Source organism: Penicillium subrubescens (assembly GCF_028828155.1).
Source record: "Penicillium subrubescens strain IBT 31985 chromosome Unknown utg000003l_segment0_segment0, whole genome shotgun sequence".
NCBI lineage: Eukaryota > Fungi > Ascomycota > Eurotiomycetes > Eurotiales > Aspergillaceae > Penicillium > Penicillium subrubescens.
The window spans coordinates 2,746,374-2,761,858 of NW_026643153.1; the positions used below are offsets into that span (position 1 = coordinate 2,746,374).

General features: G+C 49.3%; 8 protein-coding genes across 8 annotated transcripts; 5 read left to right on the forward strand and 3 right to left on the reverse strand.

Annotated features, from left to right (window-relative positions):
* Positions 1 to 345: 345 nt before the first annotated feature.
* On the reverse strand, positions 346 to 2,499 carry N7473_005028 (Zn(II)2Cys6 transcription factor; the record flags this gene model as incomplete). The annotated part of the gene is made up of 3 exons (XM_057150968.1): positions 346 to 892; positions 956 to 1,674; positions 1,732 to 2,499. The coding sequence occupies 3 exons, from the start codon at positions 2,497 to 2,499 to the stop codon at positions 346 to 348; spliced, it is 2,034 nt and encodes a 677-aa protein (XP_057011078.1).
* Positions 2,500 to 3,238: 739 nt separating this feature from the next.
* N7473_005029 (putative MFS multidrug transporter) lies at positions 3,239 to 5,132 on the reverse strand (the record flags this gene model as incomplete). The annotated part of the gene is made up of 2 exons (XM_057150969.1): positions 3,239 to 3,366; positions 3,425 to 5,132. 2 exons carry the CDS (start codon positions 5,130 to 5,132, stop codon positions 3,239 to 3,241), a joined length of 1,836 nt encoding a protein of 611 aa, XP_057011079.1.
* Positions 5,133 to 5,637: 505 nt separating this feature from the next.
* N7473_005030 (type 1 glutamine amidotransferase) lies at positions 5,638 to 6,798 on the forward strand. Its single transcript, XM_057150970.1, has 3 exons — positions 5,638 to 6,002; positions 6,076 to 6,302; positions 6,372 to 6,798. Exons 1-3 carry the CDS (start codon positions 5,669 to 5,671, stop codon positions 6,660 to 6,662), a joined length of 852 nt encoding a protein of 283 aa, XP_057011080.1. The 5' UTR covers positions 5,638 to 5,668; the 3' UTR covers positions 6,663 to 6,798.
* Positions 6,799 to 7,398: 600 nt separating this feature from the next.
* On the reverse strand, positions 7,399 to 8,860 carry N7473_005031 (uncharacterized protein; the record flags this gene model as incomplete). The annotated part of the gene is made up of 3 exons (XM_057150971.1): positions 7,399 to 8,211; positions 8,260 to 8,672; positions 8,770 to 8,860. 3 exons carry the CDS (start codon positions 8,858 to 8,860, stop codon positions 7,399 to 7,401), a joined length of 1,317 nt encoding a protein of 438 aa, XP_057011081.1.
* A 1,554-nt stretch (positions 8,861 to 10,414) lies between these two features.
* On the forward strand, positions 10,415 to 11,806 carry N7473_005032 (FAD-dependent oxidoreductase; the record flags this gene model as incomplete). Its single annotated transcript, XM_057150972.1, has 6 exons — positions 10,415 to 10,440; positions 10,507 to 10,644; positions 10,704 to 10,807; positions 10,872 to 10,975; positions 11,036 to 11,411; positions 11,463 to 11,806. The coding sequence occupies 6 exons, from the start codon at positions 10,415 to 10,417 to the stop codon at positions 11,804 to 11,806; spliced, it is 1,092 nt and encodes a 363-aa protein (XP_057011082.1).
* Positions 11,807 to 12,085: 279 nt separating this feature from the next.
* On the forward strand, positions 12,086 to 12,824 carry N7473_005033 (uncharacterized protein; the record flags this gene model as incomplete). Its single annotated transcript, XM_057150973.1, has 2 exons — positions 12,086 to 12,443; positions 12,511 to 12,824. 2 exons carry the CDS (start codon positions 12,086 to 12,088, stop codon positions 12,822 to 12,824), a joined length of 672 nt encoding a protein of 223 aa, XP_057011083.1.
* A 210-nt stretch (positions 12,825 to 13,034) lies between these two features.
* On the forward strand, positions 13,035 to 13,531 carry N7473_005034 (uncharacterized protein; the record flags this gene model as incomplete). Its single annotated transcript, XM_057150974.1, has 2 exons — positions 13,035 to 13,282; positions 13,471 to 13,531. The coding sequence occupies 2 exons, from the start codon at positions 13,035 to 13,037 to the stop codon at positions 13,529 to 13,531; spliced, it is 309 nt and encodes a 102-aa protein (XP_057011084.1).
* A 79-nt stretch (positions 13,532 to 13,610) lies between these two features.
* Positions 13,611 to 14,252, forward strand: N7473_005035 (TVP15 family protein; the record flags this gene model as incomplete). Its single annotated transcript, XM_057150975.1, has 4 exons — positions 13,611 to 13,630; positions 13,719 to 13,834; positions 13,904 to 13,993; positions 14,080 to 14,252. The coding sequence occupies 4 exons, from the start codon at positions 13,611 to 13,613 to the stop codon at positions 14,250 to 14,252; spliced, it is 399 nt and encodes a 132-aa protein (XP_057011085.1).
* Between the last annotated feature and the right edge of the window lie 1,233 nt (positions 14,253 to 15,485).

Below are 15,485 nucleotides of genomic sequence, written 5' to 3' on the forward strand. Positions count from 1 at the left end.
TAACGGTCTTAGTATGTGCAGTCGGTGTTAATTGCTTATCTCCGGGCGGTTAGGTACCTTGCCCTGTCCCGGCTCTGCCATGAGGATCAGCCGGGTAACCCAGGCCGTTCGTATTTTCAGCCATACAAACACGTCTCGCTACTAGGGCACAGTCTCGATTTGGCAGTCCTCGTGTTATACCGGCGTGCTCATGAAATATAGAAGCGGTGCTTCATTTGGTTTGTTTGATCATACTATCATTCATTTCATAACAGGGTATATAAAAACAAAGAAGAGCAATCCACAATGATGAAGGACGGGATTTTGCACCAAAGCCTAAGTTCTGTCTTGCCAAAACCCGGCAGATCAGATGAGGTAGGACCCGTATAGGTGATGGTCCAGCCCATGATGATGAGGAGCCACATAGTGCTCTTGGTACGGATGATTCTCCATGGAGAAATCACCCACATCCAAAAGTGGATTAGACAGTCCGGGTGGGAATTCAGGGCCCTTTGGAATTGGCAATGCTGGATCTAACCCAAACTGATGATTGTGCATCTGGGCAGGATCCACTGTTTCAGGTTGGGAGACTGTCCAGCCCCAGATTTGCTTCAGCTCATCTTGGATCGGCTCAGCGTGCCAGCTGGTATCTTTCACAATGCCGTCGAATATGACAAGGGCTTCTTTTTGCGCATCCTCGGTTTCAAGACACTCGGCGGCAATGGCAAGACAGCGGATTGATACATTGATGACACCTTTGTCTTTTGTATTTGCGACGATGCCACAGATGTCATGGGCGTGGCTTTGTTGCATTTTGCGATGGAATTCGGCTTGCAAGGGATGAGCTTTGCCCAGCAATAGGCAAGCCGTATGGTAGAACAGCTGAGAGACGATTGCAATTCGCTTATTTAGCCTAGAGTGAAGACCGATTAGCTTTGTCAAAGGCCAGGTTAGAAAATGACAGATCAAGACGTACCAAATCCTCGAGAACGAAGACCTCGGCTCGGTCTGCCATTGCGGCACATTACCAAGAGGTTTCAACGACCTTGGAGCATTTTCATACCACTGTTGACATAATGAATCGTAGTGGCTCCACTCCGTAAAAACATCGCTCAGCTCATTGGCATAATTCATAGAACCGTTCACGGATTGAAGAGAATGTGAAGCGATGCGAAAATTCGCAATTTTGGCACAGATGTAGATGATCCGGTGAAGCCAAAGCTCTTCAGTCTTTCCAAAAAGTTGTACCTGATGTGGATGTTGATGCATGTCCATATCCACTCCCCAAGTATCGGGGTTCCAGGACAACGTCCAATTATAGTGCAGAGAGCTCAACAATTCCATACCCACGCTGATCCAGAAGGATGCTCCTCCAAGACCAAGTGTTTTAGCCGTCCAGCCGCATTCACGGATCAAGGCTCTGGAACCTGCGATATGGTTCGCACTTGGTGTTTGTTGTGGGGCCATAATCTCATAAATACTGAGAACCAAGGCAGCTGTTGTACATAGAACAGAATCTCGATTCGGATCATGCATGGCTATCATCAAGTCCTGAGTTGCATCGTCGTAGTAGTTTGCAGCTTTTGCTTGGTCAAATGACGAATTGACCAGCGAAAGATGTCGAGCGCCACATGCTACGAACGCCTTGAGTAACAACGGCTCGTCAAGAGCATGCAATGGCAAGATCTGTGTGAACTGCATATTGGTCAGTTGAATTTCAAAATTTCGTAAAAAGGGCACCTCTGCTCTTACATATCGCATTGAATCTAATGAGTCCATCCAGCATCCTACCTCATCAACGAAAACCTGCAACATATAGACTTGCTCTGGGTCGCTCAATGGAGACGGGTTATACTGTTTCGTCGCCAACTTTCGAGCAAAGTTAGAGGTCCCATGCGGTAACAATTCATCACCTGGCATTAGGTGAGGCTCATGCTGGTGCCAGCCATCTTGTACACCAAGAAGGTCTACTGCCGCTGCATGCGAAAGATCAAAGGCAGAAGGGTCGAATGAGTGAGCAACTGATTGGAACAAGCTCGCCAACTGATCATGCCCCATAAGATTGAAAGCGTCATGGTGTAATTGCCTTCTTTCTTCGACAGGACTGTCTGGCTGTGGCGGGGGGTATCTCTCGAACCCTCCAACATATTCAGAGGCGATAAATCGCGAGTCGTCTCGGAATGTAACCTTTGCACCACGAGGTCGAGCGATGACATGTGGAGGTGCGACGGTTTGAATATCAATGAAATTGAGCCGAATACCTCGCCTGCATATCCGATCTGACTTTCGACAATTGAGGCATCGTCCCAAGGCCTCGTCACACTTGAGGTGCCTCTCGCGACAAGTCAAACATCCCGTGCGGACCCGTTTGGCCTTGGTATCTGCGATCTCTGAGGACTTGCGGTTTGCGCTGGATTGGCGGGGTGAATTGCTCTTCTGCTTCGGTGTCGCCGGTTTCGGATTCACCTTGGGAGGAGCTTGCGATTGCGACTTCGCTTGGGACCGCGTCGTGAGATTCATCTCGTTCTTTGTAGTAGGTTGTCCACCGTCTTTCTTATCTAGTCGCCGGCGCCGATTGGAGCGGTCGGCGTCCGAGCTGATCGAGGGGTTTGGTATACGCAGAATCTCCTTGTCAGGTTTCCTCGAATGGCCATGTTCGTATCCCGCGTGCGATGTTTCAGGTAGTAATACTGAGAGCTATACTCCCAGGGCGTCTGAAGAGGCTGAGGGCAAAGTCCAAAAATTTGCGACCGGGGGAAGGATTGGCTCGGTTTTCGGCGGGCAGGGCGCACAGGCCGACGAGGGGCAGGCAGGAAGATTGGTCGGGATCTGGTGGTTGGCAGGGTTAGTATGTAAGATTTTGAATTGCTTTTAGAAAGACAGCCTACCAGCCCATGGCCTCAATGTTGCAGTGGATTTGCGATTTGATTGGAAAGAGTCCGGGGCAGTGGTCGTTAGAGAAGTCCAGCGATGGCCGGTGGATCAAAACGCGGAGTTTACGAGGGAACAATGTGGGTCGCTGGTGGAAGGCAAGAAAAGAAGAAAACGCCTGGCGGATTCCAGTGATCCAATCAGACTATCGGACCGTCGTACTTGATGAATACTGATCATAACTACGATATGCCATTGAGATTGTCATTTCAATTAGAATCACTGCGATGTAATTCAATCTATATATGTCAGTCCTGAGCTCCACTATGTCCATGATGAACCCAGAGAGCGTTGGACAATATATGGTACATCTAAAATATGTACCTCTCTAGTTTTCAGAAGCTTTACTTCCTAGTCTGGGTAGTCGAAGTCGCGAGTGCAACACCAACATGATAGTGCCCCAAACAGCCGCAGAAAGAAATGTTACACGAAGAGCCAAAGCATATGCTCCGACGACTGTTCAATCATCAGCGGTTGAATATAATGGCAAGGGGTAAGTATAGGTGAGACTAACCTTGTTGTTGATGAAGCGGATCCAAGTCAGCAATAGCACGAATGGACTTGCGCACCAGACCAATGATTTGCGCCTTGTCTGGGCCGGTAACTTTGTTCTCAAGTTCGAAGAGTAGGGCATTTTGCAAGATCCAGCTGCTAATCGACACGCCCATCACGGAGCCCAGATTGCGCGCCAAGCCCAAGGTGGTCGTCGTGATAGCCTGCTCGTCTTGATGACTAGTTGCTAAGATCGAAACCATCAGGCTTGGGAAGGCGAAGCCTTGACCGAGACTGTTGAACGAGACACAGATCATGGCGAGAGTGTCGGGGGTGGTGATACCCATCGAAGCGGCGAGACATCCTCCGATAGCCATACTGATACCTCCAATGATGATGGTCGGCTTCAAACGTTTGGACCATGTAATCAGGAATCCAGTACCCACGCTCGAAGCGGTCACGGCAATTGAGGCAGCCAGAAGACGCAGGCCAGAGTCGGTGGGAGTAGCAAGCTTGACGGCCTGGAAATACAAGGGAGCATTGAACATTACCGTGTTCACGGAGACAGAGCCAAAGAAGTTTCCGAATATGATACTGGCTCGAGGCTCCTGGGTAAGTAGCTCAACTGGAAGGACTGCGAGAGGCACATTGCGCTCATATCGCACGAGCACGATAGCCAAGACAACGGCCGCGACCAAGGAGCATATCACCAGAGGGTGAGTCCATGGGAAGATATTTCCTCCTAGATTCAATCCCATGATTAATGCGGTGACTGCCGAGACCAAGAAGAAAGATCCAGTCAAGTCCATATTGCGAATGACTTGCACGACTGTCATGCGCTCCGAACCGACCAATTTGATCCCAAGTTCTGCTGGCACGGTCATAGCAGCGACGATAAAGTAAACAAAGATGAAAGGCAATTGAACGAGGAATGCACCTCGCCAGCCAATTCGATCACAGAGAAGGCCACCGAAGGCCAAACCTGTACAGCTTCCGATACCTAGACACAAGTTGATGTATGACTGGTAGACCCCACGATACTCGAGGCGCACGAGATCACTCGAGATGACTTGACCCATCGAGAAGACTCCACCAGCACCCAGACCACAGAAAGCCCGGGCGGCAATGAAACCACCGATACTTTGAGCCAGACCGCACCATGCTGTCGTCACGAAGAACATGAAAATGGAAAACAGGTATACCGGCTTCCGCCCCAAAGCATCGGATATGCGCCCGAAAAGGGGCATAAATGCCGTGGACGTGAGTAAAAACGCAGTCGATAACCATGAAGCCGAATTCGCAGCATGGAAATACGACGTGATCACTGGATAACTTGACGCCATTAATGTGGAGTCGAAGAACCCGATCACGTAGCCGAGCAAGATGCCCGAGAAAATCACCCAGAATTGCGAAGGTGATACGCCGATGAATTGGGAGGCATAATCCGATTCTTTCTTGGATAGTGAGTGTGCTTCATGCGCAGCAACAGTGCTTTTTCTCCTCGACCCTGCGGAGGGATATCGCTCTAAACTCGGCTCGATGTCCAGGCTTGGTTGTGCCGAACTGACTTGAGTCAGGACCGGGAATGTAATCTCATTCTCGGCTTCGATACCCGATGAGCCTGTTTCAATATCATTTGTGTGGTTGATCACACTGCGATAAGATGTGCTTTGGAAGGTGGTTGATTCTCGTAGAAGCGGAGTTCCCTCGGAGAGATGCGAGGCGGACATGTCTGAGGTCTTATCGCCTATTGTCAAAGTAGATGGACTGGCGGTTGTGTAGATCAGCTATGCAGAGATAGCAATAACGAGCTAGAAATCCTAGCAACGGGCTGATCTACTGTCGATCAAGTTTTCTAAAATAAATGTGAAAAGAGTGTCGAGTAGTGGAAGAGAAGAGAAAAACGCGGCTGAGGGAGAAATGACTCCTTCCAACACTAAAGTACTCCGTACCGAGTCGACCCCACCCTTCCCTGCAGATTTGGGAGTGTAAGGCAAGCAGAGCAAGGACCAGCTGTCAGAGTTCATGCAGATGCATAATGATCAATCTGCAGACGCATCGACCACCCCGGCATATCAATAGGATACTGTAGGATCTCGGCAATGTGTAAGTGGCAAATGTAAAAAAAAGGAGGGCGATAACAGAGTTTGTGCCTAGAAATGACACCGTCGGCCCGTCGGCAGCTTAGCCGTCTTAGATCGATCCCATTTGGCTTGTATTTACAACTCGCCTTTTGTAGCTATCGATCTGACCTGCGATCGACTGCATGCTGTTGCATGCATTCTTGAAGTACTGTACCAATATTCCAACCTATAGACCATCCGTCTACCCTGCAAGTCTCGAGCCACGCTGCGAAGCCATGCGTCCTCCACTGCGGATTGCGATCTTGGAATGCGATACCCCGCTCCCCGACGCCGATAGTCGCTATAATGGATATGGAGGTGTATTTACTGCTCTTCTGAAATCTAGTGCGAAGACGCTCAATCAGTCCGACCGGTTCGATTCAGAGATCGATCTTCAGATCTCAAGATGGGATATAATGAACGGGATAGAATATCCGAAGCTGGAGGATGTTGATGCCGTGCTTCTGAGTGGCTCGAGTATGTATTTCTCGAGGATCGTCCTAAGTTAGGGGGAGAAATAAGGCAGAATGCTAATGCTAGAATATTACAGGGTATAACTCATATGAAGACGTGCCATGGATCAACCGTTTAGTAGAATTCACCCAGTCAGTCCTAGCACAAGATCGCGTCCGCCTGCTCGGAATCTGCTTCGGCCACCAGATCGTGGCTCGCGCACTGGGTACGAAAGTTTGTCCCAGCGATCAAGGGTGGGAGATTGCAGTTTGTGATGTGGACTTGACACCCGAGGGAAAAGAGTTATTCGGACGGAACAAGCTCGTAAGTATACCGCATTGAAGATGTCGAGACCATAACTTCAAGCTAACTCCATGTTTGTAAACATCACAGCGTATCCAGCAAGTGCACCAAGACATCGTATATGAGTGTCCTCCAGGAGTGACTCTGCTGGGTTCATCACCACGCTGTGCTGTTCAGGGAATGTACTCTCGTCGCCGGTTTATTACTGTTCAAGGACATCCGGAGTTTAATGAGGAGATTGAAGATGAAATCATCAAGCATCTGACCGAAGAGGGTGTTTTAAGCGAGACTCAAGCGCAGGAAGCTCTCAGCAGGGTTGGGAATGAATACGATGGTGTTTTTATCGGGGCGACCTTCCTCAAGTTTTTGACAGAGGATTAATGAAGGAGTGTTGATTTGTTGTCGCGGAGGCTGTGGATATCTAGTTGCCGCTCCTGTACATACAAGAGTTTCATCCAATGTTGGGCAATTGCCAGACATTAGTCGTGAAGAAATCGCATACTTGTTGACGTCAAGCTGAAACATTGATTCCATAAAAATAGGCACAAAGCTATGAGCCAATCGAAGGCAGCCACAGGGTGAGGAGATACGTTACAACTGGCGTGTAGCAGCTATCGCACTTTGCTCAGAAGAATTACTCGAAGAGATTTACGAGATGGAAGAACAGACTTGAGAGAAATCCGACCACCCTCTGGTGGTTCATATGATTAGATTCGGGTATCATCAACCACAAGACAGCAAGCGTGCATGCACAACGGGAGAATCCCTGCGCCATCACCAGCCAAGACATCTAAGCTAATGAACAAATGCCCTCCCACTCTTCGCCATAAATGCATGTCATAAGCCCATTCGAGGAGTGCACCAGGCACTGCCTCCCATGCAAATAAGTAAAATAAAACGCCTCACTTAGCCAAACCTGGCCCTTTGTCCCATGTGGGCTATGCAAATGATATGCACAGCAACAAAAAATGATCCCACATGCATATGCCAGATGCTTTCCACACAAACGCCTTCACAATGCAAGAATTGTTCGCTGCAAACAAAGACAGAACTCCTGGGAGATAGCGCATGAACATAGTAAAATCGAACGAAAGACAAACGCCTAGGGGTATCGCTTTCAAGCTGGCCGGGGCTTTGACAGGCGGCCACTGCGTCGAAGGCCCTGCTTGGTGGCCGCCTCTGGTGTCTCCGAGAGAGACGCATCCCGGACTGGGGTGGCTTGGGCCTTTTCGGCAGTCTTTGCCTTCTCGGCGTCTGCTTTCATCCGCAAATTGAGCGAGACAACCTCATTGTGGTCGTCACGGAAGGAGATGCCGACACCCAGGGTCAAATTAGAGACGACTCTCTTCTTTGGTCGGCCCCGTCTAGCAGTTGGGGGTTGGTCCTCGGAGTCGTCACTATCGTCGGCAGAGCGCTTGCTGCCGGTGCTGAAAGGAGATGACTCTCGGGAGGCCTGGACACTGGGTTTGAAGTTGGGACCTGGGATCGACGGTTTGTCAGACGATCCATCGGTTTCACCGAGGAGAGCAGCGAATGCTCGGTCGATGTCACCGCGACATTTCTGGAGCACGTCCACAATGGTGTCACGGTCATATCGACCCCCGAGACCGTCTTGAATAGATTGGATATCCCAGGGTGGGAAGACATCCACGGCCAGGTCGGCGGTCTTTGTGGTGAGACCATCGGTAGAAGAGTCGGTATCGGAGACCGAGTTGAGGTTGTCGAAGTTGTCGGGGAAAGATGATGAGAGAGGGGGTGTCTGTTTGTTATCGACAGCCTCTTTTGAATCGGAGATAATCAGTGCTTTGATGTCCTCTTTGGACTGCACCCCCTTTAGTTGCAAGGAAAACTGATCTAGGGCCCGTGACTTAGCCAGGAGCGGATTGTGGGTTCCATCTAAGACCCGCACAGATGAGTAGTGTTTGAAATCCTGCATCAGTCAGTATAAGGAGTCATCGTTAAAGAGAAATGAGCATACGTGAAAAGCAACATGAACCACATCGCGGTGTTCATCATCCGACGCATTCACATCTCTGAAAGCCTGAACACCATCCATGGTATAGACATTAATGTCTACATGGTAAACCTGACAAAATGCCTGGAGGTGCTCAGAGCTACCCCACTCGCCATTCTTTCGAGTGGCAGACACCATTTCTGTGAAGCGGCGTTCTTTGTCCTCCTCGGACGGGACTGCACCATCCACCGAACGAGTGGCATATGCGGATACAGCTGCCCGCTTGGGACGCCGACGCTCGCCGCCATGGGCCACGACAAACTGCATGAAATAGGTCTTATTTTTGGCCATATGGTTGGCGAGAATGTGGCGGATATCGTCACCATGATGGAAATCACCGTACAGTTGATCGGACAGGGAATAATAGAGACAATTGCCTGCGAGGTGACGCGTCAGAAATGGCATGATTTGGATTGGAACAGCTTGCTTGGAACGGGAGAAAAATTGTAGAGATCATGTGAATGTTTAGCTTACCATCTCCTTCAGTTGGCAAAGCAAAGAGGCCGCGTTCCTTCAGACAAGGCATCTCCAAGGAGGAGAGATCGAGGGTTTTCTTCCGACGCATGGCTTCAGAGTCTACCGGCTGGGCCAGCAGCGGGGTCTGATCGAGTGTTGACTGAGAGCAGTTGTTTTCTAGTACAGCGGGGGTGGGGTGGTGGAATCGAGGAACTGTTGGTGTTGTTCGTGACCCGTAAGTATGGGTATGGGCACGATTCTGCCACCGTGTGGGAGGGCGGCCATGATGAGAAAGAAAGCCCGACTCGGGTGGAGTTCGTCATTTAAAATTTGAGTATGGGATATAAAACTCCAATGCAGAATCTGGGTAGCAATTTGATAGGCAATGACCGAAGAAATAGGGAGCAAACAGCCCGCAGACTGAAGACGCCCTGCGGGTGTGATGGGGATTAAAAAGGAATTGCAGCATCCGTCTAAAGTTGAGTGCCGAGTTGGAGGCGGTGAAGTGCTGCCTAAGCGGTGATTGGGTCACACGTGAGGCTTTTCCTAGTATGACATCGGTGACTTGGACGTAGACAAAGAAGTCTTTTCTTTCTTCTCAATTGCACCAATTTCCTTTGTTATACATTTTCGCAGGCTGAAAGAGGCTTCTGATATAGTTCACTCCCCATGATCACCTGGTAATTAGTGAATTGATCTGATTTGAGCCGTCGATTCGAAGATGTGATTCATTCAATTCTAGGGATACGGTGGACCCCTAGATGGATACCGCGGGACTTTACGGATAAGGTCCTGTTTAAACAATATTGGCCAGCCCCAATCAGAAGGTATTTAGCTTGATAGGTAGTTCTGTCTGAGCTATTGAAGCATGGATATTCAATTCAGCTGTGAGTCCATTGATTCAACTCTACTTATGTTGAGTTTTCCCATATGATCTGCCTCGATAATGCGGAGGTGTATTGAACTTCCGTTTTCACCCTGTTTTACTCCGCGTCTCCACCAGGAAAACTTTGGCGCGTTTCTTGTTTCTAATGGCGCCCATTGGTCTAGCGCCACACCGCCTCATCGGCCGCCACCCGAATGAACAGTCGAGATACAAAGGCCATACAGCAAGTTCATGGCGAGTTTAGTGAAAAGCTTTCGAGTTGAGTCCCTTGTTAGACCGAGGCAAGTTGACGAAGGAAATCTATTACATGGATCAGATAAATATTTCGAGGGGACTGCATGGGAATTTTGTGCAGATGTTACGCTAGAAACCTGCAGCTACACTTGGTAAACAGAGACGATTTTTACACTGTACACTGTATGGGGAGGAGTTTGGTAAAGCCAGTGGTCGAGTTGGATATCATTGAATAGCCCCAGTATGCCAGATCGATCCTGTTCAATGCACACATAATCAGTCTGTAAAGGGAAAAGACCAATGGCACCAAACGAGGGTCTGCACAATGTGGTCGTGTTCTACCCCGACTGTCTCAATTTCTCTTATCAAATAGATTGTGGATAACCGTTGCGGAGACTATCTACTCCTCACCCCGCTCGCTACTTTGTTCACTTCTCTGCTCTTTGAATCGTCTGAAACACCCTGGACTTGATCTAGTACAGAATCTATTCTGATCAATTTGTGAGATCTCTCAGCAGCCAACGGAAGAGCAACATACCAGCCATGCCTAACAAGATTGTCGTTTTGGGGTAAGAATCATTCACCGGCGCAAAGCGAGGTTCCAGGTGTCCGGATCTTGAACTGACGTCTCTCAGAGCCGGGGTCTCAGGCCTCACAACTGCCTACTTGCTATCTAAGGATCCCGAAAATCAAATTACTGTGCTCGCCAAGCACATGCCAGGCGACTATGATATCGAATATGCCTCCCCATGGGCTGGTGCCAACTACATGCCGTACGGTCAACATGCTCTATCGGTGTTGCGACACCTAACTGAAGACATTGTTTATATAGGGTTGGTAAGCAAGGAAGCAATCACCATGCGTGGGAACGAGATACCTGGCCAGCGCTGAAGGAGATTACCGAGAAATATCCCGAAGCTGGAATTCACTTCCTCGGTAGGTTTCCGATACCATGCAACAAGAATGACCAACATGATCTCATGAACTGACACTACTATAGATGCTATTATTTACAACCGAAAGAAAGATCAGGAAACGGCCACTGGTAAGTGGTTCTCTGAATTGGTGCAGCCGAACCCCTGGTACAAGGATGTGGTACCCGACGTATGTTCAATCCCAAAACACTCAACCGCATCAGCTTCCAAACTGACAAACAGTCCATAGTTCAGAGACATTCCAGAAAGCCAGCTATCTCCTGAAATCGACAATGGTCAAATCTTCACCTCTGTATGCATCAACACTGCCGTCTACCTCCCATGGCTAGTTGGGCAATGCACCAAGAACGGCGCAGTCTTCAAGCGAGCCATTTTCAGGCACATCGCCGACGCCGCAAACGCACACCACTCAGGTCAAAAGGCCGATGTTATCGTGAACTGCACGGGTCTCTCGTCCAAGTTCCTGGGTGGAGTGTGTGATGAGAACCTTCTTCCCGCCCGCGGCCAGATCGTCGTTGTTCGCAATGACCCGGGCCCAATGATTGGTCTTTCTGGAACGGATGATGGAGAAGACGAGGCATTGTATATGATGACACGTGCGGCCGGTAAGATTGACGCCCCGAAAAGCTACAAGTAGCACTGCTCACACAACATAGGCGGTGGCACCATTCTCGGCGGCTCTTATCAGAAGAATAACTGGGACGCCCTACCTGACCCAAACCTTGCCAACCGAATCATGAAGCGCGCAATCGCGATTGCGCCTCAGCTCGTCAAGGAGGGTGAAGGCATCGAGGGTCTGGATATTATTCGTCACGGTGTTGGCCTGCGACCTCTGCGGGAGGGTGGTCCTCGGGTTGAAAAGGATGAGGTGGCTGGAGTCAAGATCGTTCACAACTACGGTCATGGTGGATTTGGATACCAGGCTTCATTTGGATGTGCTGAGACTGCAATCTCGTTGGTCAAGGAGGTGTTGCAGAATAAGACTCGGGCTAAGCTCTGAACGCCCAACGGGCCATTGCATCCACACAATCAGCCGGACAATACATATGCATAAATATCAGCTTAGATACCTAGTACAGCCTTATGCTGCTGCTCACATAATTCAAGGAAGATAAAGCTCCGAGATCATTGGTTGACGAAACCTGAAAAATGTGACGTCAAAATGACCTGCGGCGAATATTGCCAGTAAAGCACTAACCAATCTCATCAATCTCGATGATCTCTAATAATTTGAATTTACACTCAACATCCTCCCAATCGACACAACATCCAACACAAAATGCCCGAATATCGTCAACAGGATTTCGATGATGAGATCGAGATGGTCACCAATGCCTACGGTAGCCTACCACTATCCCACACACCGATGGACGAAGCCTTGAGAACGAAGCCGACTCCAGATACCGTCCTCGCCATGGTCATAGATGCATTGGTCAAGTCAAGACCTATCTCGCATCAACTGGCGCAATCGACAGTCGCTGGCCTTATCGAGGACGACTATCATAACATCGACAAATTATCCGGGACTTCATGGGAAGAACGAACAGACATATTGAGAAAAGTAGGATATAACCGGTATCGTGAGCAGTGTGCCACCAATCTAGGCAATTTATCCGATTTTGTTTTGGTTAGATATGGTATGAAGTTTTCGTGTTACCACCTTCCCTTTTCAGTGAGATTCGGGTACTGACAATTAACGCCTAGATGGGGATCTCAACAATCTACTTGACGCTGCCCATGAGAGCCGCGAGGGAGTTCGGACTCGAATCAAGGAGATCAGGGGAGTTGGTGATCTGGGTGTTGAAATATTCCTGGACAATGTTCAAAGCGTGTGGCCGTCCATGGCCCCGTTCGTTGATTCGAGGAGCCTTCACACGGCGGAGGAAATTGGGTTGGGAAATGATGTACAGGCGATATACACTCACCTGAATGGAGACCCTGTGAAAATGAGTAAGTTTGCTAATGGGTTGTCGGAGATTCGATTGGAGCATAAGCAACATGAGATTGAGGAGATGTGAGAGATCTAGCTTTTGAGGACTCCTTGCATCTGGCTAAGGCACTGTACTTAAGAATAGCCAAATCACATGTACTGATTCGGGTAAATACAACAATCCGATAATGACCGTTCACTATCAAGTTTTTGATGATGTTATCGTATCAATCAATTCTCTTGGCCACGCCAGCCATGACCCAAAGCGGCTTAGCATCATCTTTTCAGCCCCATCATTATGGCCAGCCCCATCATTATGGCCAGCCCCATCATCATGGCCAGCCCCTCACGTGACACGTCAGCGGCGTCGTTGTTCGCTCCAGAGCCTGCTGATTCAGCCATTGTGGCTTGGCAGACCCGCTGCTTGCGACGAGGAGGCAGCTCGCTCGTTCTCATTTCTCTCTCCACCACCCCCTGTTCAGCTTCAAATCAAGCCTTCTCACGAGCGCATTCCTTTTGGCCCTTTTGCGTGATATCAAACATCTTGTACGTGGTTCACTAGGCCCTGTTCCTCCCCACACCGAGCAGCTACGGGCTGAGGTCTGCTTGCAACCCGTTCCCCCCGGATCTCGAATCCACAGCTACTGTACTATCGAGCGCTGGGACCATTGCCGGGCAACTAAGATGAAACTGTCGTGTCGCGAAAGTGCAGAGTTTACTAACGAAGAAACTAGGATACTGCTTCGAACTATTCGATTTCCACGCTCCTATTCTCCTCCGTTGCTTGCTGCCTAGTGGCTGGGACGACTCCTTTGACCTCGAGACCCTAAGAATCGCTTGAAATCGAGTGGAAACAACGTCGAACATCATCAAAATGGACTTCTCTAACATCTTGTATGTTTCTGCCGTTGTTGTCGCACCCCGAATTGGCTCCGGATTCCCTCGGCAGAGATGATGAACTCGAGCTAATGTATGTGTCCAGTCGGCTCGTCAACATCGCGGTGGGTGTGATCATGGTGCTGGGTGGTATTAGCCAGTTCTTCCCACCCACCATGAGCTCTATCGTCGTCGGCGTATACGTGATTGTCTTTGGTCTGGGTAAGTTCTGCCAATCTTGGCCCCCGTCTCTCCGGTCCCTTTGACAAGCTGCTCACCTTGTTTTCTTAGTTGTTGCCGGACTGGAGTTCCTCCCCAACGTCCCTGACTACGTCTACCGCTACGCTTCATTCCTCTTCTCCTTCCTGGGCCGTGGTATCTGTAAGTCGAGTCTCAATTCGAACTATTGCCTTTCTTTGGATGCTGCGCGCATTGTTGGGTTGTACGCCAACTGATCATTTTCTTAGTCTACATCTTCGTCGGCTGCATTATGCTTCACGGTCACGTCCTGCGCGAGATCGCCGCCTCGATTGTCGGCATCACTGGTATCGGCTACCTGGTCCTGGAGTTCATTCCTTCCATTGAGCCCCCCTCCAACATGCGCGAGTCCGACCAGGGCTGGGGCGCCGAGCAGGTCTAATTTAGGACCTGGATCTGATATGATTGGAGGCGCACCCGAGCATGGTGAGCTACCGAGCAACGGATCTGAACCCGGATTGGACTATGTGTCATGAAAAAGACAGGCTTGTGTAGTGTCGGCGTCCTTCGCGATGCATGATTTGCACATGAATGCTTTTTCTTTCTCCCATGCGATATATGATGGATGACGAGAGCTATGACGTGGGAGGGCTTCTGGGTTGATTGGTGGTCTGGTGAACGGTGGAGTGTGCCTGGATGCCTTAGGGCCTGGGTGCCTTGGCTATTGTTTCACCTTGACTAAAGTTGGACCTCTGCACGTCATCGCGAGAAGTCTGAGATTTTCTTCTTTTGCCTCCTTGCGATTTTTCTTTTCTTTTCTTTGCTATGATTTATCTTCATTTTCCCTATTTTTTGATACCTGTGAATGAGAGGTCATGGACAGAATCTGTACTATAAGTTCTCTTTGGAAGGGTCATGTTTGACTCGACCTAGGCACGAATGGAAGAAATGTGTTTACGAGTGGAAGTTTCTCGGTCTATGATTGGTTGGTCTAGGACTCTACAGTATGGGTAATATGGGTAAATGTGATTCCTGTGAGGTAATGATAATTCCATGAAAGATGCTAATGATGAGTAGTTGCCTTACCCAGCAGGACGACGAGGCAATCGTACTATAATAGTTTGATTGTACTATTTTGCTCTTTTCGGCATTTTGAGCATTTGATGTGTTGTTCTAGCGGTCTAGATGACAGCATGTATGCTGTAAATGTAAAGTTTGTCACTTTTTTTCTTTTTCCATCTTTTTGCCTCTTCTCGGGCTTTACGGAGGACTGCGTATTCTGAACGGAGGGAGTGACAGTCCCGAAGGCCGTGAGAGGCTCAAGCGGTTTCCCAGGAACGAGTAACGAGGGTCCAATTACTAACGGATACCAGGGCACTTTACTACCATACTCCTGTACTGTAAGAGTAACGTGACTTAATCAAGCATGACTAATATGACCCATTTCTTGCCTCCGCCCAACGAGAGGCAAATGATTGCTGCTGACCGGCTTCAACGGGCTTCCTTGGCCAATCACTCACCCAGCAAATCTGCTTGCCTACGCAAAGGCCCGCCCACTCCTCTCTTGGGAAGGTGGTTTCCTTCTGATTCGGTGCCCCTAAACTTCATCAGGCCGACGGTGGGCCCCGCGCAATTCACTGTGATCTGGGGAATGGTCAAGGTGATCGCGATCAGA